The 25746-nt window shown below is 41.0% G+C and overlaps 1 protein-coding gene across 1 annotated transcript; it reads left to right on the forward strand.

Moving 5' to 3' along the window:
• Positions 1–24099, forward strand: ANKRD13C (ankyrin repeat domain 13C). The gene is made up of 13 exons (XM_033151816.1): positions 1–619; positions 5459–5500; positions 8418–8522; positions 10224–10309; positions 11676–11721; positions 13198–13264; positions 15292–15436; positions 16125–16256; positions 16581–16742; positions 17353–17432; positions 21145–21243; positions 22459–22559; positions 23676–24099. Exons 1-13 carry the CDS (start codon positions 262–264, stop codon positions 23882–23884), a joined length of 1632 nt encoding a protein of 543 aa, XP_033007707.1. The 5' UTR covers positions 1–261; the 3' UTR covers positions 23885–24099.
• The last annotated feature ends 1647 nt before the right edge of the window (positions 24100–25746 follow it).

The raw sequence follows: 25746 nt of genomic DNA on the forward strand, positions 1-25746 counted from the left end.
GATCCCTCTGACAAGATGGCGGCGCGGTCTAGCCGCTGAGAGGAGCGGCAGGTGGAAGGCGGTTCGGAAGGAGCGCGGAGCCCCCTCGGTCTGCGGGGAGTCCCTGGGCGGCGGGCGGCGAGTGTGTGTGGCGGGAAGGGGGGATGCAGCCCGGAAGAGACCCCCCGCCGCGGCTGTGAGCTCGTCGAGCCCCCCGCAGCTGCGACTGCGGCGCCGCTTCTCCCCGCCGGGGCCCCCCAGCGCCCGGGGCCGCCGCTGGCGATGACCGGAGAGAAGCTGCGCTCGCTGCGCAGGGACCACAAGCCCAACAAGGAGGACGGGGACCTGCTGGCGCCTGGAGAGGAAGAGGCGGCAGCCGCGCCAGGCAGCGGCGGCGGGGGAGCCTTCACCGGGGGCCGGCCGGGGGGCGGCAAAAGCGGCCGCGCCGGGAGCCACCGCATCTTCACTACCAACCACCACCGCCTGCCGCTCAAGGGGGGAACCGGCGGGTCGGCCGCCGCCGAACCGGACAAGGGCCCGTCGGCGCAGTTCCCCGTGCACGAGTGCGTCTTCAAGGGGGACGTCAGGCGGCTGTCGGCTCTGATCCGCACTCAGGGCATCAGCCAGAAGGACAGCCACGGTAAGCGGTAGGGCTCGCCCGGCCACCCTGGGAGAAGGTCGAGCATCCCTGGGCCTCCCCGGAGTTAAGGAAACCCCCCTGCCCGGTCTCTCGAGCTCCGTTTTGTTTCCAGCGCTTCTCCAGCGCGCTGTGTGTCTAAACGCCCCCGTTATAGGCGCCTTGTGTTTCCCCCTCCGCTGGTCATCGCCCTTATTATGTGTTTTTCGGCACTGCATCTCCCCATCCCGATCTTTTCTGCAGTGGCGGAGGATGGCTGCACACCGGCATGCTACCGGTTAAACCTCTCTATCCGTGCTCACCTTAACCTAGATGCGGGTCGACCTGAGATCTCTCTTCACCTCCCTTGGCATCTGTGTCTGCTTTTGCTTAGGCATCTCATGCCCTAAACCGATCCTGACCCAGTAAAGAAGCTTTAGTTCAGAAAGGCTTCTGGAGCTTCTTGTCTAATGAGGGGTGGTGGAGGAATGTTTATAAGCGTGTTTTAAAAGCACTAAGTAGGTGACAGAACTACTGCTATCCCAGTTTTGGATTGTGATAAGAAACACTGATCAAACCTGTGTATGTGTATATGCACACGTATGCTTGTGTAACACACTTTAGAGAGAAATTGGCTCCTGTGCTGATTTCTAAATTGCCTACAAGAATGCTGATGGGGCAGTGTACTTCCTGAACTTGAAAAACATATTATGCTTTTATTTTATCCAGTGGAAATTAGAGTAAAGGTTGACGACTCACTTAGTCATTGGCTATCCGAATGAATACAATTTTCCTGCCTTCGAAGGCGGAACCGGAGGAATTAATTTTTCATGTAAACAAAACAGCAAATGTGTATAGGATCTCTCCTTTCTCTCAGAGTGGATGTACCAATCAAAAGTGCAGACATGGCTATCCCCCCCCCATTTGTGATGCTTCTGATTCTTGTACACACCTGTGTGATTGTAATAACGATATACTTTGAAGTATCATGTTCTGAAGTAGGAATGAACACTTTCTGATCTGAAACTGTTGTAGTCAACCATAGTTGTTAGCAGAAATGCTTCCTTTACAGAGAGATGCCCAATGTGCAAATAGTGTTACAGTATTTGGGGAGGCTCTTCTGCTGCAGTCAGATGCACCCTTGGAAGTAGTACCTGTTGAATTCAGTGTGTTCTGAGTTATATTGGAGTACATGCAATCGCTTCTCTCTCTGCCCATTGGAAGGACCTTCATATAAAACGAAGTTGGGGAACTTCTGGCCCTCCAGATGTTTCTGAACTACAACTCCCACCAACCCCAGCAAGCATGGCCAGTGGCCAGGGATGATGGGACTTATAGTTCAGCAACATCTGGAAAGCCAGAGGTTCCTCACACATGGTAGGAACACCTCTCTTCTGAAGATAGAAAACTGTTTTTTCCGGAAAATATATTATTATTAAGTGGTTTGATTTTCCAGGAGAATAATTGTTATGCCACCTACAGTTTTACCTGCAGCCATTAATTTGAACTGCAGCCAGTTTTTAATATCTGCTAAATCTAAAGGGTATGCTTATTTCTATGAGAAGTTGCTATGAGTCTTTGAGATTCTTCTTGTTATTTTTACTTTGGTCTTTTTATCTGGTAGAACTTTGTGTAATTTACTAAATGTCATCATATCAATCCACTGGAATTTTCTCAATGGAAAGAGTTATGTTTATTGTTCAGTCCTAGATCCACTTACCTGAAAATAAGCCTCACTAAGGTCATTGGAACTTACATCTGAGTAGATGTAGGATTGAGGTATTAGCCTTTTATTGTAGAGCATTATTAATGCAAACTGGTCCAAATAATTATAAGATTTCCAGTGAGCAAGAAATAAGTTGTAAACTAATTTAAAAACCGGCATAGCTACCATTTTCTGTATTTGTTTATTTCAGTTTGTGGTTAAATAACACATTTCTGTTGAAAAGTTGTCATAATGCAAAGTGTGTGTCAGCTAAATTTAAGATTGTAAACTAGCTTTCATTTATCTCAAATGTTGAGTTTAAATCCACAATATTAGTTTATTAATACAGTATTAGCGTATTAATATAACCTCTTGATTGCCTGCTGTTCCAGTCCCATTTACTTCAGTAGGGTACTGGTATTGTGGTGGCTTATCTCCTGTCACTGTTATAGGTTGTCTTCCTGCCATTTTAAGACTGCCAGCGAGATCAGTGCAGTGACACATTCATGGGCACATTTTCTTACACCATGATGGTAAGGTAGGCATAGGTTTTGTGTGATTAACTACAGCTTTAGATCCATTTCCAAGAATAATAATGGAACCTCATTAGAACACACTTAATTCTGTGTCTGACTAGCAGCATCCAATTACACTGCCATCCAGTCAGCTGAATTGTAGCTTGAGGACAAAGCACATAGATTAGGAACTATTCCTTTACATCAAATGCACCCTGGCATTTTGAGGTCTTTGGTCAGTCATATCTCATTTCTCATAGGGACTAGGGCAGGCATAGGCAAACTCAGCCCTCCAGATGTTTGAGACTGCAACTCCCATCATCCCTGACCACTGGTCCTGCTAGCTAGGGATGGTGTGAGTTGTAGTCCCAAAACATCTGGAGGGCCAAGTTTCCCTGTGCCTGGACTAGGGAAACAGGTGATTTCTTTCTTTCTTTCTTTCTTTCTTTCTTTCTTTCTTTCTTTCTTTCTTCTTTTTATTAAAGATTTCTTAGTTTACAAAAATACGTGCGTTGTCTCTTTAGTTATGTTTTCCACAGATCAGTTTCATTTGTTGTGAGACATTAGTGTTGCATGCACAAAGGTGATTTTCTGTCGGGTAAAAAGCTCAGTTTGCTATTACAATGAAGACCAGGCAGTATGCATTTTCTTGTTTAGAGATTTCCCCAGAAAATTATGCCCCAGTGTGCCAAAAAATAATCGGTTGGAGTTGTAATGAACTTCAAACTGCCCTTCAGAACAAAAGCTTTACAATAAAAAGTTTCAGAACAAAAGAAAATTTGGAAAGATTGTTTGGCACAGAACAAGATGATTTAGTTGTAGCCCAGGGAGCTTGATAATCAGATAGACTAGCCTTTCGGTTAGACCAGAGATAGCTTAATGGGGTTGAATCTGACCTGCCTTGTTGCACTAGTGTGTGTTAGAGCATCTGACAGCCACAGAGAGAGAGAGCTGCATGTGCAAAGTTTATAACACTGCCCTGGGTTAAACAGATTAGCACTGCTGAGGCTGTGTGCACAATGATATTTCAGCAAAAACTGGCAACTGAATTTTAGTCTATTGCACATTTTCATCAAGTAATTAAATCTGCATGTTTCTGTATTACTATAAATAGTCTTAAAGAAAAGTGTTTATATGTTCTGACTTATATACAGCATCTCACATCTTGTGCATGGGGAGACAGAGGGTTATATTGCAGGGGTGGTGTGTATGTGCAAAAATGTGTATAGTCAAACCACTCCCTTGGAACCACCCCCATGCTAGCAACCTTACTTTCCGGAGTTGGTGTGTCAAATGGGTCTTAAACTCTGCCCCCCTCAACAAGGCTTTTAAGCTCTTTGCTTTGCTTACTGGGCTCTGGGTGGCTCTTGCAAGATCTCATGTAGTCACCTGTGTTCCTGTGAAATTTTCCCAGAGACTCCCATAACCTGGAAAGCAAGGCGGAGAACTTAAGAGTTTAAGCTCTCCGCCTTCCATGCATTTAATTGGTGCAAATTCAACTGGCTGGCTGTCAACTGCGTAAAATCAAAATCCCGTAAGTTAAATGTGTCAGTTGCAAAGGACTAGACAATATTTTAATAAACTGCTGATTGATCAGCGGCACTTTTTAAATTGATCAAAAGGTTTTTTTTTAACCCATTGCTCTGATTAAGTGTTGCAACCCAAATACAAGCTGTCTGCAACTATTACGGATATAATTAACTGGGGGCAGGTTATTTTATGTGACCATTGGTGGAATCCCTACTCAAGGACTGTCACTTGTAAAATAGAGATTTCCCGCCTCTCCTCCTCCAGTGCAGTGGGGGGGGGGCCCTTAGCAGAAACCCAAGAACGGCATGCAGAGAAGGAGTGGGGAGACAATTCTGTCTGGCAAACTACAATGCTTTGCAGATGGCATGTTCATCATAGTGCACTGTTGGATACCACCCTTAGGGTGGTATAAACGTCTGCTTATCTTTTCATTCTTGTTTGATTTTTCTAGCCATTGCATTTCTTAACTGCCATAAACATAAAAGTTAAGGTTCTGAAGCAGCTGATTTCTCTGTCCAGTGTGAAATTCTATTCAAGTATATTGCAATGATAACAATACTCATAATTCTGTTTTTTTATATAACTGTAAGCTGTTACTGTAATATTTTATAGTAATTATGTATTTTGAGTGACTTCAGGCTCTCTGGTTTTCGTTAAGGTACTTCGAATAACATACCTTGTCTGTAAAACTGGATCTATGCAATGAATAAATAAAACATGGTGTTTAATTTTTTATTAGAATATATCCCTTATGTGTAGTGACCTACATCCGTCAGTTTTGATACATCGGAGACTTTACAGACCTTAATTAATTTAGAATGACGGAATGTCACTTTCTTTCTTTCTTTTTCTTTCCAATATTCTTTAATTATTCCTGTCCCCTTAATTGCCCAGGAGTAAAACTGAAGATTGACCCAATACAGATAATGTAGCAAAGTGAATTGTCATGTGATTTAACAACTGCTTATTCTGTATTGTCAAATTGACAATAGTAGGTTTGCTATATTTAACTCATAATTGATATTAGGACCATTTATCAGTATAAAACTTGATGTTTTATTTAGTCTGATTACTGATTTAAAATCTTTTTTGTTTGTTTATTTGTTTAAATAGGAAACACTCCTTTACATCTTGCTGTGATGCTGGGGCATAAAGGTTGGTAATACTTCATTTATCTTTGCTTTTTAAAAAAATGTATGCAGCATCAAACGTAGCAACTAGAGTCTCCAGATCCCTTATGTGTATATTTCTCAAAACATGGAAAAGGGAATAACAGAGCAAATAAGGGGAGAATTCACCTTCTCACAGCTTTCCCTAGATCTTGGTGGTGGCTGTTGGTAACGGCAGTTGGATAAAGGAGAAACACATCTCTTTCACAGAGCCCATTGTGAAAATGCAGCCAGTGCTGTTTTACTGTGAGCTGGAGGCATGGTCACGCTTGTGCTTTTCAGTGCCCTTTGCTTTTGAATGGCAAGAGCTGCACAGAAGGTTATGGGGAGGGGAGTTCCTTGCACATGTCTACCTTGCCCAGTCCTGAATCCTTGCCATTATTACTTTATTGCGAGGGGCAAGAAGGGGCACAGAGAAAAGGCTCCGTATTGCCCCTTGCTTGTCTTGCAGTGACTTAAGAGAAAATTCCAAATAAATTGGAACAAAGTATGGTAGGCAGAGAAGCTGTGAGATGCTGTTCAGAACTAACTGCAAAAGTTCAGAAAAATTAATGAAGGCTGCTGCCTTTTCATTTTATCCAGATCCAGTCAAGTTAGGAACCAGGCTAGTCATAATAACTAGTCCTAAAAGCTAGAATATTAATAATGGAATAAGACTGTTCCCTCTTTTAAAATTAAAGGAATTCAACAAAGGCCATATCAGAGCTTTTGTAGAACAGAGGACTGTGGACTGTGAGAGAGGCTGTTTCAGAGAGGATAAAATAGCTGCTAGCAGGTGCACAAGCGCCTCCATTCTCTGTTCAGGCCCTACCAGTGCAACATAATGCAGTGTACATTGCTGGCACATGTGGAAGCTTCTAACCCTCTGCCTCTCCAGTTACTGAAATGCCTTTTCAGTATTAAATAGGTGTTGGATAGAAGATTCTCAGGTTATTAGAAATTTGTAATGCAGACCCTGGTGCTAGATAGCTCAGTCGGAAGAGCATTGGGCAAAAAGGTTCCTGCGTTTGCCAGTTAAGCAATTTTAGTGGAAAGTTCATTTATTATCCTAAAGGCATTGCTGTCATAACTATCAACACTGAAAGCGGATATTCTCTGGGAATTGATTCTTGGATTAGTAGATCCTAGAAACAAGAACACTGCAGATGCTGTTCCCTTATTGTGAAATCGGTTGCTCTCCATTAATTTCCTTTCCGCCCTTTACCCTCAGACTCCAGGACCAAACTGGTCTATGAGGCTCAACTCTGTATAGAGCCACTACAGTCTGTCTTGTGCACTTAGTACCCTGTGGTCAAATGACCTCAGCAAAATTGCTTTGTCTTCCCTTTTCTACTTATCTTTGACTTGACTGCTTTTGATACTGTTGATTACCCTCTCATGCCTGACACTCTTCATGCCTGAGGTTTCTCTGACTCTTTCTACTAATCTAATCACTCTTTCAGCATTTCTGCTGGGGAGAAGCTCTCACTTTCTGCTTTCACCCTCTCAGTCTAATCCCTAAGGTTCATTCTACTGCTCTGTTATCTTTCCTCTGATTTGCATTGTGTGTGCTTTTTTTTTTGCCAATGTCACCACCCCACCCTCTTGTTGATTTTTGTGCTGCTCAGGTTTATTTGATTCCTTCCTCTCCTTTGCACCCATATTTAGTCTTGGCACAAAAGCATCTTATTTTAAGATACTGTGGCTTCCTTTAGTGGGTGGGATGTGTTTGACTGCCCTTTATGTTGGTTGGCATCCGCCTGTCTTGGGAGGCAGTGGAAGAGTACGCCATCAGGATGAAGTCAAACTATTGGAAATCAATATGGGAGAGGCATGTATTGTTTTACTTTGGGTAGTTGAAAGTGTCTGGTTGTGTTGTTGTAGGTGTACCATGGCTTTTATTTTGTTTTAGGTTTATATTTGTTTCATTTTAAGTTGTTTTGAGTTTACTTTTCTTGTTTAAAATGGCAGCTTTTATTTCTTGTTCAGGTAGAATAGCAGTGTAGTGTAGGATATAAAGTTATTTGTAATTCCCAATAAATTCAAAACTGTTAGCCATAAGTGTTGTCTCCATTCCTCATTTTCCACTGGACTCGTTGGTTTACTTGCCTAGTTAAGACACAGTGCCAAACAATCCCATCAGCTCAGTGTACTTTGCTTAATTAGGTACGGTGGATTCAGGTTAGGTTTCCTCTATGGCAGTTAAGACTGTTGAGCAATTTCCTGTTAATCTCAGAGACATAATTATTTGTGTATACATAGGGAGTGAAACTGCTTTTAAATATTTTTAATTGACTTTCTCAATCAAAATAGTTCCTAAAGGTATAAATCACTAAGTCATCATAGTACCACAGGCTCTAACTTCTTCTCCCAACCCCCAGGAATAGATTGTGCGATGGGGGCACTGCTCAGGGGACTCTGGGAATTGCTGAAAGTCTGTCTACCTCCCTGTCCTGCTGAAGGAAGCCTCTATTGGATCAAAGAGACTTCTGTCAGCGGAAAGACATCATTTGGATACAACTCAAACACTAGGTTGTATCTAGCTGTGGTTGCAAGCCTAACCCCACTTAACCTGTGAGTAACTACCATTGAATTCAATAGGACTTGCCTCTGAGTAGATATAGTTAGGAATGCAGCCTAAGTCATAGAACAGACCCATTGAAATCACATTCACTTAATGTTAGCCATGAGTATGACTCAGTTAAATACCACCCAATAGATTTTGCTTTGCACCAAATTCGACATAAATGGTTTGAAATGCAATATAGGTCATTGGTTAGCTTGATTTTATGTGCTGCTCAAACTTCAGTAAGTTCAAAACTTGTTTACATCAGTATTTTTGTCAAACTGTAAGTGGCTCTTCACAGAGAAGCAATCTGATGGTCTTATTTGGAAAATAATTATTGTCTCATACTTCGTTATAGAATGTGCCCACCTGCTTTTGGCCCACAATGCTCCTGTGAAAGTGAAAAATGCTCAGGGATGGAGTCCTCTCGCAGAAGCCATCAGCTATGGAGATAGACAAATGAGTAAGAAACTGTCACTTTGGTTGTCTGGACATGGATACAGGAAATCAATTTAGTCATTAAGATCAACTTACTGCAAATTGTGACTGAAATGTGCAGATCATGAACACCTAATCTTGAGATAATTTTTAAAGGCCAGTGCTCATGTTAGGCTTTGCTGCAGATTGTCCAGGATAATTCCAGGCCCAGTTCAAGCTCCTCACATTAGTGATTCAAGCCTTAAATGATTTAGGCCCCAATTTTCTGTTTTTATTATTGTATTTTAAATTCCTGTAGCCCACCCTGGGACCTCATAGTGAAAGGCAGTTAATAAATAGCAACAACAACAATACCAAATACCAATACTAGGATAGATGCAGAGGTAAAGCTGTCTACCACTTAACTATGGTTATTAGATCAGGAATTGCTCACAGAAGCTTTCCTCTTCATTCATCTAGTATCCCCAGTCATAATCATAGTTTAAGGTTTACACTGGCACTAGCAATAAGTATGACTAAATCAAGAGCAGCATTGCACTTTTGTTGTTGTTAGGTAGGAGTTAGTCAACCAACAAGTGTTGAAATCCATGCTGTTCGGAGTTCTCATTTAAGAAGGCAGTGTGGTGGTGCTATATTATCCTGCTTCTCAACCGAAATGTTCCCAAATTATAAAAATCTGACTTGCTTGATTTACCTTGCTTCTTGAGCTTTTGCAAAGATAAAGTCTTTCATGACTAATGAATATCATTTTCAGTTCTAATAATAAACTTTTAGTTTTATTTGGCACAAATTACTGAGTGTTTGATTTAAAATGCAAGCTACTCTTGCTTAATATAACGTACGTATCAATTTTTTATTTATTACATGTATCATTCCAAAGCTGTATTTACAATTTTTGCATTGCTGCTTACATATATTGTTCAGGATGGGTGATTTATTCATTTAATTATATACAAGTGCAACAGAATATAGCATATGAAATGTTACGCTGTAGGTTAGCAGTTGAGTGTGCCTGATCAATGGTGTGTTGATGTACAGCTCCAGAACTTAAATGAGGGACTATTTTAAGCATAAGGAGCATTAGCATTATGGTCAAAGCTGAGAGGAGCATGTTTGTACCTGAATTTGGAAATTTCTTAAAGAAAACTCCCCTACAGAACCCCCAAATTGCTGTTTAAATTCCTTCAGAAAACAGTCTGGGAATTGTATGCCAGAGGTTTTGAAGAGGAAACAACTTGATTGAATTTGATTGAATTACTTGATTGAATTTGTTTTATTTATTTGACAATACTGCTTAAGTAGCTACTAATTGACCAGAGCTGGCTTTGCCCCCAAAGTGGCAGCCCCATGGGCACCCTGCCCATGCTGTAGAAGCAGCGCCGGTATTATCCAAAATTACGTGAAATCTTGTGGAGGGTGCAAGATCTTGTTTGATTTTAGCAAGATCTCACCTGTAATTGGTGCTGACGCTGCTTCTCTGCCAGTAGTAGAGGCAGCAGAGTGAGTGAAGAAGTGGCACCACCACCAGCAGGTATGGCAGTAGGGGCAAGACAAGGTGGCACTTCCTGTTTCGCCTCAAGCTGCAAAACAGGACACACCATCCCTGCAATTGATGCTGATTTCTCTTTTGCCACCAGCCATTACAAAAGGTTGTAAAGGCAGCTCCCAGCTTAGTGGATGCTTAACATGATTGCCTTTATATTGGACTTACAGTATATTTATTTAGTTACAGCACTTCTAAGGAAACTGAAACAACAGTCTAGGGAAAGTGTTGAGGAAAAGCGACCTCGGTTATTAAAAGCTCTGAAAGAGGTAAGTTTGTAAGGATTTTTCCATCCACCATTGGAGAGTATGGCATCATTACTTTTCAAACAATTTGTGTGTGATTGCCATTGTGTCTTCATAAAGTGCAAACAACTCAACAACAGGCCTTTATTTCTGGGAATTGCTGGCTGAATTGCATATTGCTTGCTAGTCTATGACTTAGAATGACTGACCTATAGGTGACTTACCTTGCAGCGGTGACATCTTCTCTAGTTAGAGAAAGGGTTTGGTGACGATGTGGTCTATGGGTTGTATGTTCTAAATTTGGGGTGTAGAGTTTTAGTGTTAAGTCTCTGCTATGGATCGTAATTGTGATTTTAAAAAATAAGCTTCACCATGGAAAAAAGTTACGTTTCTATTTTGGTTTTAAAGTCAAGCTGGGTTCATAATGCTTCATTTACATGTAGCTTCTGCATTTTGAAGTTGCAGTGAAATTGGAAGTGGATGTAAATATGTTAAAATATTTGAATAGCATTTGAACTGTGAGCCAGAGATCAGTTCCTAACATACCATAATTATTGATACAAGGAGAGCCACAGTTTCCATTTGAGGGAAGGAAAAACTGCATTTGCACAGTTTCCATTTGTCATGCTAATTCCCATGGACAGAGAAGGCATGTTTTGGAACTGTGTACATAAACTGTGTACATAAACTCAGTGACTCCAATTCAAAGCAGGTTTTTCTTTTATATCATGCGTTCTCCAGCTACATGAGCTACTTCTAGGTATCCCTCACCCATGTACTTGAAGAGGTGCCACAGGTTCCTCATTTTGTTGATCTGGCTCAAAGTTGTTTAGCGTAGCTAGCATTTCATAGTTGATTCCCATGCTTCAGAAATACAGTAACTAGTTCTTCAGAAGAATGGCTTCATATAGCGATTATTGTCTTGCACAGAGGGACGTTTTCCACAAACATAAGCTCTCAGTTAAGGAGCAGCTATCAAAAACTGTCACCTACACTAACTGCTTTCAAAGGAGAAAAGTATTGCTAAAAAAAATAGTTATTCTTTGAAAATCATTCTTAAGAAGCCAAGCTGTTGTAGCTGTAGTAGTAGGATTTATACATTATATCTGATTGCAAGGTTAGGTTGATTCAGATATTGTATAGTTTGGGCTGTTATTTTGATCGTGTTACTTCTGTAGATAAAATGAGTAAAACTAATTTACATTTTTTCCTTCCTTTAAAAAGCTGTTAATGTGAAAGGTGTGCAAATCGAATCTTCAGTTAATACACACTTACCCCAAAGTTTAGCATGTCCAAATGAAAGTTATGGTTGCTAGCATTTCCTGGGTGGTTGGACATGAAAGTAGTCATCAGTTTATTAACATTTAACAGAAATTCTGTTTCTCTCCAGCTAGGTGACTTCTATCTTGAACTTCACTGGGATTTTCAAAGTTGGGGTAAGATTTTAAAGATTGTAATGGAAATCATAGAATTGTAGAGTTGGAAGGGATCATGAGGGTCATCTCGTCCAACCCCCTGCAATGCAGGAATCTTTTTTGTCCATGACCCAGAGATTAAGAGTATTGTGCTCTGCCAATTGAGCTATCCAGTCTAAATACTCATTTCTCCAGAATAGGCTTATTATTTGGAATTATTGGATTTTCTACACTAAACTGGTTATAGATAGTTATGCAAAAGCACAAACAAATCGAAAGGTTCTTTCTGTTCACAGATGGGACTCTGATCCCGTGGGGACACTCGTGGCTGGGTTATTCCTGCAGATGGAAGGAATCTAGTAATTTCCCCCTACATACCCAGTGCCACTTCCTACACTGTTCCAGAAGGTCACCCAACCCTTTGGATCATATCTTCAGGGGGCATTGGGTGCTGCAGGGGAAAAGAGGAGTCTCCTCCTCACAGGACCATCAAGTAGTTTGAGTTCCACCGAAGACATCTGGATCCAGCCCCTTTGTGTTTGTTATTTTTGGTGGTGCTTGATGGTGATATAATATTTCTTGATGCCTTAAGAGATTGGGAGCATTCTCTAGATTCCCTGTAACCTCTCTTCTCGTGGTGAGGGAACCACCAGAAGGCCCTTGGAGCTAGTTCTTAGTGTCTGGGCTGAATGATGGGGGTGGAAACACTCCTCGAGGGCCAAGGCCATTAAGGGCTTTAAAGGTCAGCACCAGCACTTTGAATTGTGCTCGGAAATGTACCGGGAGCCAATATAGATCTTTTAGAACCAGTGTTAAATGGTCCCGCTGGCTGCTCCCAGTCACCATTCTGGCAGCCACATTCTGGATTAGTTGTAGTTTCTGGGTAGTCCCATGTGGAGTGCATTGCAGTAGTTCAAGTGGGAGATAACCAGAACATGCACCACTCTGGCGAGACAGTGCACCAGATGGAGCTGGTAGACAGCCGCCCTGGTCACAGAATTGACCTGCGCCTCCATGGACAGCTGAGCATAAAATATCAAAAGTGCTTTCCTGCTTGTCAGAATTCAAACAACTGAAATGTGTTTTGCCACTCTTCGGTGGAAGAGATTACGTTCTTTAAATTAGTTACAGTTCTATCGGCTTCAATTCTAGTGGAGCTGCTGGATCAGACTGAAGGCCTGTCTAATCCAGCATCCTGCTTTCCACAGTGGTCAACTAGATACCTCTAGGAACCCCATAAGCAGGGCATGGAGCAATAGGCCTCTCGTGCTGTTTATCTGCAGTGACTGGTATTTGGAGGAAAGGTGCCTGTGGGCATTGGGTGTACTATACAGCTATCATGATTAATAGCTTTACATATGGCTCTGTTTTAGTTGCTTTGTTGGATGTGTTTATATATGATTTGGTTGATAGTTTTTATTTTGTGTGCTGTATGCTGAATGGATACATTAGAAGGACATGAATGGTAACAGGGTGTCATTTTTACCCTAAATGCAGTGCCTTTACTTTCCCGAATCCTGCCTTCTGATGCATGTAAAATATACAAACAAGGTATAAATATCAGGTAAGAATAGTCTTCACCTTTGAAGGGTTACACCGGGGATGGGCAACCTGTGGCCCTCCAGATGCTACTGGAATTCACCTCCCGTGATCCTTTACCACTAACCATCCTTACCGGGGTTGATGTGAGTTGTAGTTAACAACATCTGAAGGACTACAAATTGCCCATCCCTGGACTATACTAAATGTAATGATGTTAAAATAACTGAGTTTTAATTCTATTGCCAATGTCGTCATGCATTTCCAAATTTCATACCCTGTTGTGGTGTGGATGAGGAAGATAAGATGTAGAGCCTGTACACTGTGCATTCACAGAGCCTTTTGATCTTTGTTTCCTCTGCAGTCGCCTTAATGTTCCAAAATGTTGCCCTGCAGAGTGGCATGCAACATAGTGTAAGGAGTTGCAACTAAGAAGGGAAATTGCACAGCCCCCTGCATGTGTGGAGTTGGGCTATGAGCTTGAACTCTTTAAAGAAACTGTACAAGATTGGATTTTAGTACAAAAACATTATTTAAAGAAGATAACTGTACAAGAGTTACCAGTGGTCTGCATTACTGTGTTTACATTGTTGGCCTGCTCATAATTGGGAGTCACCAGATAAATGGAGTTGTGCATGTTATGCCGCTTAATCCCAGGTGCTGTGATGTGATGTTAGTGTGAGCTGACTTTTAATTCATTACTGAAATGCCTTTTGTTGAGAGTCGTGATTCTCTCACTATTAATGTTCTGAGCTCTCAACTGGACAAATGACGAGTAAGATTTATTCTGTAAAGTGGCTCGCTCTACTCCTTTGTGAATTACATATTTGACTTTTTTAAGGCTAGTGCTTGCTTAGGGACCATCTTCAGCACAGTCTCCTTAAATCCTGTGAGTATTACATGGCTGCTTCTAAAACAAACACCTGTAGCTGAATATTGGCATAGCTGCCTGTTAGGTGATTGGATGATTCTAAACAAGTCAAGATGACTTTGGGTTTCTTTTTAACTAAAGATGTTGCTATTTAAGCAGGTTTTTGTCAAAGGGAATTTTACATGTCTTGCTAACTTTTAAACTAAATGGAATATATATTTTGTGTAATACTGGAAGAAGCAAAACAAACTTTTCAGTCTGGCTACATGCTTAATATAATGGGAATTTTGCACTACGTTCTTATCTGAGTGAGATTTCAGCACTACTGTTGGCTGTTAAAAGTCACCATATTGTACTGTGTGTGGAGACTTTCATATAAAGGAATTCTCTATTCAGACATGTACCATCAGCAAGTTTGTTTTTCTGCTAAAGCTAAACTTCTCAGACTTAACTGCTCTGATCTTGTGAATTCACTAGAATTCTCTGAACAGAACTTGCATAGTAGTAGTGGCAGAAGTTCTCTGTTGTTGGAATATTTTCTCTTTTCTTTTGGCGGAGACTCAAAAGATTTGATAGGACAAAATCTTGTTGTATATTTTGGGTTGTATGCAATGAAATGCGTATGGAAGGGAGTGAGCTGCCTCATCCCTGCCTCTCCCAGCAGTCAGGAGACCTTGTAGCACAGGATGCTGCGGGGAAAGCGGGCAAGGGAAATGATTGCTGAAAATTGGGTAGAGCTATCTTGTGTGAGCAGAAGCTCTTCTTGCTGAAGGTGGCCACACAATTTTTGCTGCCTTCTGTCACATTTTAGCCCACCCCATTCAGCGGATGGTTAAAAGTCATTCCGAGGGTTGTAGGCCACCCCAGTTTTCAGGTTTCTAAATTACTCCATGAGTAGTACGTCTACTCCATGAGTAGAGGAGGCTCCCTGCTTCATACCTCACCCTCTTCTTTTGGAGGGTGATGGGCAGAGTGCAGCAGGGGGTAGATCTTAGCACACTCATTCCTGCTTGTATGTTGCCTTTGCACACAAATAGCACACCCAAACAGGACTGATCGCTGTTTCAAATCTTGCTTCTTTAAAAAAAAGAAGAAGATCTCACTGGTTCCTTGACCTGTACAACTTTGTGAACTAATATTCTGGATCAGCTGAAGTATTGGAATGTTCCTCTCTCCCCCAGGCTTGACACAACACTCATAGATTTTACTGACATGAAGTGCCAACGAGGGGACTTGAGCTTCATTTTCAACGGTGATGCTGCACCCTCTGAATCCTTTGTAGTTTTAGACAATGAACAAAAAGTTTACCAGCGAATACATCACGAGGTAAGCTGCAGCACCGCTAGGAAAATCTTTCACAACGCTACTCAAAACAAAGCAAAATATGTTCCTTGCTGTTTTGTGCCCCAAATAAATGACTTGTTTTAAAAATGTACAAGGTAGTTGCAAGATATTGTCAGTCTGGTGTCAGACATGTAAGGCTGCAGTCCTCTGCTCTTACTTGGGAGCATTTCCATTGAACACAGAAGACATGTATGGAGGAGGGCTATAATTCCACTGCTGTTTTTTCTCTTGCGTTTAGTATTGCTTTGCAGGATACCTAGTTGCTTAACAGTTCTGCTGCAAACAATATTAAAATCCTTTCCCATATAGATTGCTAATGTCCTCCCAAAATATATTTATTACTTAGGTAGCAGTGACAGTAATACGATGTACATCTAGGGTCTGAGAAATCAGAAGGCTGCAGAAGACTAATTTATGCTGAAGGTTTCCAATGGCAACATGTGAATGTGTAGCTTTAGAAAGAAGCTGAAATCAAATGGAGAATAATCTTGATAATGTATATAAATGCTGTACTCATACTCACAGTGGTTAAGACTTCTACCTAATGGAGTTATTACTGGAAGGCTTCTATTTATTTCAGGCAGAAATTGGACAGGGAGAGGATAACAAATCTGTTTTTTTTATATATATATATAAAAACCCCAAACCACAATATTCTTGCTTTTTTCAGGAATCTGAGATGGAAACAGAGGAGGAAGTTGACATTTTGATGAGCAGTGATATTTATTCAGCAACATTATCAACCAAATCAATCACCTTCACACGTGCCCAAACAGGATGGCTTTTTCGAGAAGATAAAACAGTAAGACTTTTTAATAATTATTTTAAGAATCCATCCATCCTGTGTTATTGTGCCCCAGGGAAGATGGCTGTAAGGCAGGTGAAATGTGGGACAAACATATAGGCTGTCAGTTTTGCTTTCCCAGTCATCTGGATTGGGAGATGGGAGGATGTTAAAAGTTAGGGTTATAAGAAAGGAGAGTGAAATATATAGAAACGAGACATTAGGGGCAAGAACATAAGCAGTTGGCAGGTAGGCAATAAATGAAAAGACTTGATGTGTTTCAGTAGAAGTTTTGCATTTTGGCTCAAATGCTTTATGTGTTTTATTTTTGTGTGTTTTCAGGAAAGGGTAGGAAACTTTTTGGCAGACTTCTACCTGGTTAATGGACTTGTCTTAGAATCAAGGAAAAGACGGGAACATCTCAGTGAGGAAGATATTCTTCGAAACAAGGCTATTATGGAAAGCTTGAGTAAAGGTGGAAATTTGATGGAACAAAATTTTGAGGTACAGTTAAAAGTTCTGTTTAAATTGAACATTTAACAATAGGTGGCCTTTTACTGGCCTAGTTCACATGTAATGCTAAGCCAAGCTATTGCTGAGTGTGAATGTGCAAGTGTGCAGGTACTCCCAGCAGAAATCGTGATCACTTCGGTCCACTCCCAGTCCTCTTGCTGCCACACTAGCTGGAGCTTCAGCCATGGTCTCGCTTAGCATTACAGCCAAACCTAGGCACATGGTTTGTCTTGTTCCAGACATTCCAGGAGTTGTAGCCAAGGTTTGCTCTTGTCTTGATGCTTGTGATTTATCTGGGGGAGACAAAAAGTATTTCTTTTGCAGGTGGCTATCCTTAAAAAATGCTTATATTTTTGTGCACAACTCTTCAGGCATGCTAACATGTGTACACTTCTGCTTCATGTCTAAGCGATTGGTTGCTGTTCATTTGTCAGGAATGCAGTGTTCTAATTTTGGATTAGTCACAATTTACTCTTCTTCAGATTGGCAAATCATGGAGGAAGCATGAGAGACAGATGTTCTTTTAGACGAGATGATAATAGCTTACTAAGTAGTAAAGTGCTTTGATTTACAAATAATTCCCATTTGTTTTCTTTAACAGCCTGTCAGGAGGCAGTCTCTTACTCCACCTCCACCAAACACAATTACATGGGAGGAGTACATATCTGCTGAAAATGGAAAGTGAGTATTAAATACATATAGTGTGTGTATATAGCCGCTGCTACATATATACTTAATGTTGTTTTCAAAACATAATAGGTTGGATCAAGGCTTGACATGAATTGAGTTCTTTTCACGGGACACTCCACTGGGAGGAGGGAGATTATTTTTTACCGATTCCTCCTTTCCCTGTGCCCTGTGAAATGTCGTCCAGGAGGACCTTCTGGTACAGGGGTTGGCAAAATCTTTTAGCCGCAGGTCGGTCCACTGTCCCTCAGACCTTGTGGCGGGCCGGAGAAGCGGCACCGGGGGCAGGGGAGCTGGAAGAAGAGGTGAGGGGGGCAAGTAGTCCTCCCCAGCCCCACCCCCAGCCACTGTGCTTACCTTCCCAGTGGCTGCCACCACCGCCACTTCTCGTGGGCAGACAGAGTGAGCTCGTCCACTCCACTCTCTGGCCCATAGGAGCGCCAGGGCAGTGGTGGGAGGAAGAGGCTGCGCCATGAAGCCAGAACCCGCCGCAAAGCTGAGACTCCTGGTGATGGCGACGGGAGGAAGAGGCCAAGTGGCGGCAGCTTTACTCAAACGCCTGGTTTACCTCAGCTCGGCACGGGGATCATTCAAACCCGCTGAGGTAAACCAGGCGTTTGAGTGGCAGAGCCGCCGCTGCCATCGCCGGGAGTCTTGGCTTCATGGCGGGTTCTGGCTTCACGCCGCGGGCTGGATTTAGGACCCAAGTGGGCCTGACCCGGCTCTAGGGCCTTAGTTTGCCGGCCCCTGTTCTAGGAGGTGGTGCTGCAGGCTTCAGTGGGAAGGAAGAACTGGTGAACGTTACCTTTTCTTTTCACCAGGCATGAGTTTTGACTGAATCAGGTTCTCTTCCATGAGCAGAAGCCCATAGTGTCTGTAATTCCTGGGTTAGATCCTACATGTGCATTTTATTTGGCATTACTCTTCTATGTTTTTAGCTTTTCCTATTTTATCTGCAAGCTGCCTTGAGTCTTGGTCTGGGGAAGAGGCAAGATATAAGCATTATATAAATATGTCTTCACCCCCGAAGGTGCACTTTTCCATTGTCTCCTGAGAAAGACAGATGCCAGCCATATAAATACAATAATAAAATAATAGTTACAGGGAATCAAAACCTTCTATTCTTCAAGCTTTTTTATTTAAAATAGTGTGTTTCAATATATTTAGTTTTAAATATTAGTTTATTTTCATTGGAAGCATACAAGCAATTTCTGCAATGAGAGTATCTTTTCAATCAGAATGCATGAAGGAATCAAATAGCATCTGCTCCGGGCCTTTATTGGGGTTTAAAAGTGCACATCTGTGAAATTTAATTATCTATGAAACCAGCCATGACATCCAAATTTATTGCATAAGGTGCTGTCCTTGGCTCACCTCATAGGTACTCATTTGAAACATTTAGTATAGAATTGAGAACAAAGATGAATATATGAAACCATTCTTCCTATTGCTGTAGTAAAGCCTTATTAATTTGAAAATAGAAATGTCTGCTTAAAGTTGCACACACGGGTTTTAGATTGTATGGACTGACCCTAATGCGTTTAGGTCCCATTGATTTTGATGGTGTAAAATCAATCCCTTTCTCACAGGAATCAAATATGTCCTTTATATTTGGTGTGATTTATCTTGAAGAAAAGTAGTATGATAAGATCTACTTATCTAGAGATCCATGAAACTACTCCTGAGCTCCAAATGGTTTTGTGAAAAGCAGCGTTCCACACCCTATAGCAAACAGCTTTTGAAGGATGATTTGATAATGTGTGTAGAGTGGTATGTGCATATCAGAATGCTGTTGAAAGAAACTCCTATTCCATGCACATAATCTTATTGTCATTAGTTAAAGCAGCTATCTCGAATTTGGTCAATATTAGTGGCATCAAATCAAAGCCTTTTTAACTGTGACATCACTGCTGTTTAACCCTCAACTCATGCTCTTGTCTTTGTTTTAATAACATCTTAAACTGATTATATATGCCTCGTTGTTTTTACTTTTTCACATGCTTGACCAAATCAGAAGTGGTCTCTTCATTTTGGACTTTCATTTTGTGTGTGTGCGTGAAAATTGCGTTTCATTTAAAATTATACCAACAAGAATCCAACCATTTACTGTCTGAGTTGACTGAGCATCTTAAATAAAAAAGTGCATAGAAATTACAGTCGTATCTCGTGTTACAAATGCTGCGTGTTGTGTTCATCACGGGTTACAAACGCGCCGAACCCGGAAGTACTGGAATGGGTTACTACCGGGTTCGCGCATGCGCAGACGCACAAAATGACATCATGCGCAGAAGCGCTGAATTGCGATTCACAGATGCGGTGCTTCAGGATGCGGACCTTTCAGGTTACAAACGGGGCTCCAGAACGGATCCCATTCGTAACCAGAGGTACCGCTGTAAACAGGTTTAGAAATTTGTACAAATATTTACACCCTCCTGGGTTTGATTTTTTTTCGTTTTGTTTTAACTTTAAAACAGAAAGCCTTAGCGGGATAGGAAAGAGAATCACAAAAGTTAGAAGTACAAAATTAAAGAAAAACTCGTTCTCGCTCCACAAGGGAGAGGGAAAGAAAATCAGGTCTATGAAGCAGATGGGCACAGATAAGGGACCAGGGGGGAATTTTGGACTTTCATGGGTTTGGGGTGAAATGGTCATGAAGGCTTGACTAAACACAAGATGACAAGTCTCTAATATTGATGGACTTGGAGAGCTTTGGATGACTGGAGATTTTTCGGATGCCTCAGCATGTCCTTACTTGTAAATTTTGGAATGTGATATCTTTCGTAACACTATTCAGAGGGTTGGCTCCAGCATTCCAGCAGCATCTCCAACTTGAGAGGGTGGGGGAGGCATTTTTGCCAATTCCTCCCACCCTCCCACAGCCCCATGGAAAGATGCTCTGGAGAGTGGGAGACACCCAAAAATTATCTCACCATGGGACATGGCACTGTGGGCTTCATGAGGAAGAGTGAACTCTAATGAGACTTTTTGCTGGATCTCACTTCCTTCTGAGTTTTGAGGGAGCCCTTCTCTTTGTGGAAAGATAACTGGATCCAACCCCAAATGTACAAGTTTAAATGTAAATATTAAAGAACAGTTCTAAGTTTCTAAACAAAATTGCACTCAAGGAAGACAGTCTGTTTCAGTTTAAATTTCTTCCATACTTACACATTGGTCCAGCAGAAGTTGTTTGATCACAGAAATTAGAAAGTAACATGCTGGTATCTATTCCTTTTTTTTAAAAAAGGCTTCCACACTATTTTCATTCTGGTTTCAAATGGCAAGTATCCAAAGAACTGTGAAACTAGTTCTCATGAGCATTGGGCTCCATGTCACACTTGCAAAATGTTTTTGAAACTGTATGAGGGTTTGCTCTTCAAAGTCAAAAGACAAATTCCCCTTGGGCTCATCTGAATAGCTTTTTAGATCCTAGTCCTAGATTGTCAACTGTGTGAAATCACATGGCCAAAGTGTGTATGTGTATTTATATATTTCTCTTTTTTACGGACTTCTATTCAATTGCTTTAATCTGTTAGTGCCTGGGCAGCTTGCCTGCTTTGGCAGTTTTTGCTATCTGAACTCTTCCAGGCTTCATTAAACAACTTCTGTCAACCTGTTTTCCTGCACAAGAGAAATGCATTCCAATTTCTTATTGTTTTTATAAATTATGTCTCTAGGGAGATTTTAATTTTAATTTTCTTTAACTTAGAGCACCTCATTTGGGTAGGGAACTGGTCTGCAAAGAAAGCAAGAAAACATTTAAAGCCACAATAGCCATGAGCCAAGAATTTCCTCTAGGAATTGAATCGTAAGTCTCAAACTGTCCTCTACAAAAGTTTGTGAAAGGGCATGTGATGAATCTAAAATACGCTGATATGTATAAAATTTTGCTTGTTCTAAAGACTGCAGTATAATACATTGTCATAGAATAAATGGGAAAACTTGTTGCCTGCCATAGGTTCACCTCTAAAATGATCCAATTTTGTTGTAGTTTCTCCAATATTCTTAAATGTAAAGTTCTCCAATTTTATCCAGACGTCTCAAGTCCTCTGTATTCTGCTCTCAAATCTGAAAAGAAAAAAGAAAGAAAAGAAATGTGTATGATTTATTCTGCATCTAATAGCCAAAGAGCTTTCCATGTTTTGGCATATTTTTCAAGTAGAAGAAAAATCTGGGGTGAAGGAGGTTGAACTTTGGCTAGTAGGATTGTGGGACAAGGAATAGGAATTATAAGGGTGGGGTTGAAGTTATGGAAGTTAATGAACCCCTGTAAGAATGGGCACTGGAGACCTGGTAAACAACATGTTGGGTTCTGAATCCTTTCAGCAGTGTACCCATACTAGTGCATTCACTGCACTTATGATCTGAATAAGTTAGCCATTTACATTGATGCTGTGGAGGAGATTATGTGAAAAAATGAATGAGATTTGCAATAATTCAGGTGAATATATAGTGACTTGGAAAAGTCTAGTTTTTGAAGTGTGATGCTTTTCCAGATCTCTTATTATTTGTGTGCCCTGATGAGAAGTTTTCCAACATCTATAAAGAAAAGTTCCTAAACTGGAATTTTGGAAGATTCTTCCCCTTACGATTCAAAAGGAAGCTTGAAGCTTGACTGCTGGAGTTCTTAATAAGTTTTAGTTTCAAAACCTATTGAAATCCTGAGATGCAAAACTCACCTAACAGAAAATAAATGAGTGCCAAAACTCAGTTTTACACAAAGGAGGAACAACCTGGAAATCCTCCTACCAAGTCATTTGAAGCTCGCTGCATTGGACCAAAGTCATAGGAGACTATTTCTTGCTTCACCTATATTGTGCTAACAAAAATGGTTCAATGTAATTACTTGATTTGATTCAGTGGCCATGAACAATAGGATCTTTCCCTCGGCATGTGTCTTGGCTCAGTTTGCAGTGATTTGCTGAGATGACACCTCTCTTTTTCTTACACTGCAGTGATTAGGAGTGTGTGGGTAAATCCTAAAGCTGCTAAGAGATGAAATTGTTGTGTGTTTCCTCCCCAGGTTATTGAATGTTTTAGAAGTAATTGCACCCTTCAAGCACTTTAACAAACTGCGGGAGTTTGTGCAGATGAAACTACCACCAGGTTTTCCTGTAAAGTTAGGTGAGCTGTCAGTTTGTATTTCATCAATTAAAAGTGACTGTCTGCCCTGCCAAGAGCATGGATTGTATTTTAAAGTCTTTTAATCTTTGTGGTGAGAAATGCAGTGGGCTGTCACTCAGGCTTTAGCAGGAAGATAGTCAGATCCTGGAGAGAAACTAGCATGCCATTTCATGTGGAATGTACACAGTACTGAGTGGAATGTACACAGTAATAGAAAGTGAAGTGATTGCATGAGTAGCTAAGGTAGGCAACATAGGAAACACATTTAGCATTTGGAGATACGGTGTATATGGAAGGTGAGAATAATCCTTTCTGCATGCCCATAGTCTCTGATGAAAATCACTTGTTTTCTTCATAGTCTTATTTCAAAGATAGTGAATTTTGGCCAATGAGAAGTGCGGCAATAGAGTAAGGCTGGAGACAGCATTTCACAAGAGAGGCAAAAGTGGTATAATATCTTAGGGCCTTGTCCCCTCTGATAAAGCAGGCTAGTAGGTTTTCCCAAATATACAAAAACCTGCAGAACTATTTACCCAAAATCCAAAAATGGGATGAATACACACCACAAGCAATGATTCAGTTTTCAAGATGTCAGCTCTCTTGAACAAAATTTGTCTGCCTGCTAACCAAAGTTTCTGCAGAAGCTTACTTGGTGTCATAGAAAACACAGAAGTCACACAGTCAGTGCCCAGGGATTTGCTGTGTTATGATGAGTACAGAGTTAACCGAGTTTGTCAGTGCTTTAACATTGTTGGAGGCTAATATTGTGCTCTTTTCTTAACAAATGAGAACAGTGAGGAGTGTAAGTATTTGCTAGAAGTGTGAACAGAGTTGGACAATGAAGATTTTTAAAAATATTTTTTCACTCTGCCCTTTAGGGCAAGCAATCTCAAGCTACTTTACAATAAGTTAAAAACAATTTACACATATCCCTCCAGAAAGGACCAGAACCACTGTAAACTGTGCCTCCATCCCCTCCTCTGACATGCTGTCCAGACAGAGTACCAGGAAGTTGAGCAAGTGGACTGATGAATCCTTTTCTGCCACAGAAATGTGCTTTTCCATTATGCATTGTGCCTTTTCTAATCTTCCAATCCTTTGCTCTGTTCTTCCTAGATATACCTGTATTTCCAACCATCACAGCCACTGTGACTTTTCAGGAGTTTCGCTATGATGAGTTTGATGAATCAATCTTCACAATTCCTGATGACTACAAGGAGGACCCTAGCCGCTTTCCTGATCTCTACTTAACTGGAAAGTTAGCAGTAAATAAAAAGAAAATAACAGCATGCCACAGGGAGACAGGAGAGAGAGGATGCAGATAGCCCACAGACATCTGTCTAAAGTGGGTTGAAGTACGAAGGGACAGAACTCGCTAAAATGAATCCAGAAAGGGACCACACCGTGAATCTCAATCAATAGCAAGCATCCATCTAGTGTCTAAATGAAAGCTGGTCTCCTGCTGTGTCACATGCATTTATACATCCAGACCTGCAAGCATGATAGCCTGGCACCTCAGTAAGTTCCCCCTGCCCCCCCCGAAAACTTACATAACAGCTATAAGGACTGTAATTTGTTCTTAATTTTTTTTTTACGTTTCTCGGTAATAAAAGCACTCTTGGACCATTAGCATAAAGAACTAAAATGTCTTACCTGGCTATTAGCCCTTTAAAATACCCATCTTACTTAAGCTGCTCTTATAACCTTCCTTCAAACTTTGTTTTCATATATGTAAATTCTGTAATATTTGTTCAGTAAATTGAGCATATAGTAGAAGGAATTGATTTTCTGCAGACGAATGAACCAAATGGTAAGCATTTAACAGTTTCATTCATTTACTGCAATACGTTTCAGAATTAGAGCTTTCACTCTGCAGGGAATAAGGTACCTCTTTAGCACCTTAGTGCAATCATTGTGGTGCTATTCATATTCTCTCCCCCGATTCCCGTAACCTATCATTTCTTCAATGAAAGTTATTACTAATCTTATTAAATCTGCAGATATCCCCTCTGCCTACCCCACCCAAGCTGGTCAGAAATGTCCTTGCTGTGCTCGTTGGAGAGCATGCTTGGAGATTATTAAACAGCCCACAGGTGAATCACTGACATTCTTTTTGGGTTCCTCAGAGCCATAAAAGCTGCCCATCAAACCTACTAAACTTGTATTTGTTATCCAGTAGTATTTGGGAATATACTGAATATATTACTACAATAATCTTGGTTTACGCTTTCATTTCCCAAGTGCAAACCTAGATGTGAATAGGGATTGCAATAGATTGGGGGGGGGGGAGTACAAAATGAAAGTACAAGAATAATGAAGGTATTTCCAGCATGGGTAGCTACAGAAAGAAGAATGTTTGTTTTTATTCAGAAGGGATATATATATATATAAATCTTCATATGGTTCCACTGTATGAAACTTGAAGATAAACTAGCCTTTTTGCTCTACTGGAAAGAATGTGTCCAGAATTGTCAGTACTATGTTCATTTGTATTCCAAGGCTTATTAGCTTCCAGTGATGTGTAAATGTACAGAAATGTAAATATTTTCAAAGGTATATTCTTTGTGCAGTCTAGTCATTTTTTCTTCTTTTGGAAACTGCTCAAGTCACTTTCAGACTTAAGCCACCATGCTAGTTAACACACCCAGTACTGGCGATAACTTGGAATGTCAAATGGGCTGAGGTGAGTCACAGTGTGCAGTAAAACCAGACTCATGAGCCACATAAGCTTTGCCAGGAAAAAGGTTTCAAGCATATTCCCACGTCCTATAGCTTTGTACTGTTGCAGTGTGCAGAGAGGAAACTCACGAGAGAGAAAATCTTCATAACCTAAAATAGGGGCCCAGATGTTGGGCCCAATTCCACAAATACTGTAAATTTGTTTAAAGCTTCAATCCTGAGTGATGTTGACAGTGAAGACTGACAGTTCTGTGTGAGCACAGTCTGTTGGCTTAGTATATCGTCGTAGCTGCCATATTGTGGAAAGTACCATTTCACTACCAGTATCCACTGTCAGAGGATATTGTCTGCCTGTAAATAGAAAATGAACTTTGAAGGCAGAGCTGTTTTTGTCAATATTTTTTTTATATATAAAAAAATCATGGTGTTTCCCCTGCCAGATATTGGATTTGAAGGTGCTTGACACTTCATGTTAACCTATCCTGGGAGTATTTCATAAAACAACTGA

The sequence above is a fragment of the Lacerta agilis genome, chromosome 6, assembly GCF_009819535.1.
Source record: "Lacerta agilis isolate rLacAgi1 chromosome 6, rLacAgi1.pri, whole genome shotgun sequence".
Classification (NCBI taxonomy): domain Eukaryota; kingdom Metazoa; phylum Chordata; class Lepidosauria; order Squamata; family Lacertidae; genus Lacerta; species Lacerta agilis.

Coding starts and splice junctions, on each gene's coding strand:
- ANKRD13C (XM_033151816.1), top strand. CDS start 262: ATGACCGGAGAGAAGCTGCGCTCGCTGCGCAGGGACCACAAGCCCAAC. Junction 8,523..10,223: donor CTATGGAGATAGACAAATGA/GTAAGAAACTGT, acceptor ATATTTATTTAG/TTACAGCACTTCTAAGGAAA. Junction 11,722..13,197: donor CTGGGATTTTCAAAGTTGGG/GTAAGATTTTAA, acceptor CCCTAAATGCAG/TGCCTTTACTTTCCCGAATC.